Raw genomic sequence first — 1,365 nt, forward strand, 5'->3', positions numbered from 1 at the left:
ATATTTATTATTTTAATATATCAAACTTGGAAATAAAAGCAAAATAAAATGATCAGTCAACCTTGTCTGGGCGGTTTTTATTTTTAACATTTAAATAAAATGGATTTTTAGCCCCAGTATACTAAAACCATAACATCAAAATGTTAAAAACCTCTACGTCAAAATCCATAGACTCCAGCCTGCTCTTCAGTAACTCAAGACAGGAGTTCAGCAGCTTCCATCCAGTTGGGTCTTTAGCACTGGAAAACACAAAATTACTCAATTACTGCATCTACATACCATACCACTTTATTTCTAAAGCACTTAAAAAACAACATAGCAGCTAACCGAAGTGCTGTACAAAATTATAAAACAAAACACCAAAAATAAAACAATACAATTAAAAAAAAATCACAGATACCAGAAAAGAGTACAATATTAAGACACGGATGCTAAATCACTCTGGGTTAAAAGCCAAAGAGAAAAAAATGTGTTTTTAAATGAGTTTTAAAAACAGAAAGAGTTGGGGCCTGCCTGACCTTCAGCGGCAGCTCAGTCCACAATTTAGGAGCCAGAGCTGCAAAGGCTCTGCCTCCTCTGGATTTGTAAATGGTATTTGGGACTAYTAGAAGGTTCTGGTCAGATGATCTAAGAACACGTGATGGTATATAAGGGTGAAGCAGTTCARACAAATAAGAAGAGCTAAGACCATTAARAGAYTTAAAAACAAACAAAAGAACTTTAAAATGGATTCGAAACGGAACAGGTAGCCAWTGAAGAGATGCCAAAACTGGAGTTATATGCTCTCGTATACCTACGCCAGTTAAAAATCGTGCAGMAGCATTTTGCACCAGCTGCAAACGTAAGAGAGAAGCCTGGCTAATTCCAATCAAAGAGTTACAGTAATCCAGACGTGAGGTGATAAAAGCATGGATCACTGTCTCTAAATGTTGACTAGAAAGGAAAGGCTTGGTTTTTGACAAACGTCTCATCTGAAAAAAGGAAGAACTAACCACAGAGTTGACCTGACTGTCAAGTTTTAGGCTAGGGTCCATTTTCACCCYCAAGTTTGTTGTTTTCTAAAAGGGGCTAAAAAGGAATAATCAAAGGTGGGAACACAGCTACGACCACCAGACTTAAGAATCATAAACTTGGTCTTTTTATCATTAAAATGTAGGAAATTCAGAGCATCCAACTCCTGACGTAAATCCATGTTTAAAATAGGGCTGTCAAATGATTAAATTTTTTTAATCTATTAATTCCAAGGTAGTTGTGAATTAATCACGATTAATCACGAATAATCTTAAACGTAATATAAAACTTTATTGCATATTGGTAAAATTACTTGAGTTATTACTACTACATACTACTACTATTGTACTACAT

The 1,365-nt window shown here is 35.1% G+C and overlaps 1 protein-coding gene across 1 annotated transcript in view; it reads right to left on the reverse strand.

Moving 5' to 3' along the window:
- Window positions 1-1,365, reverse strand: part of stag3 (STAG3 cohesin complex component) — a gene marked incomplete in the record, with an annotated part of 31,858 nt that overhangs the window by 12,825 nt on the left and 17,668 nt on the right. The window contains 1 exon segment of the mRNA XM_014019602.1: window positions 152-239. Coding sequence (XP_013875056.1) covers window positions 152-239 — 88 coding nt within the window.

Source organism: Austrofundulus limnaeus, unplaced genomic scaffold (genome assembly GCF_001266775.1).
Source record: "Austrofundulus limnaeus strain Quisiro unplaced genomic scaffold, Austrofundulus_limnaeus-1.0 Scaffold224, whole genome shotgun sequence".
Lineage (NCBI taxonomy): Eukaryota > Metazoa > Chordata > Actinopteri > Cyprinodontiformes > Rivulidae > Austrofundulus > Austrofundulus limnaeus.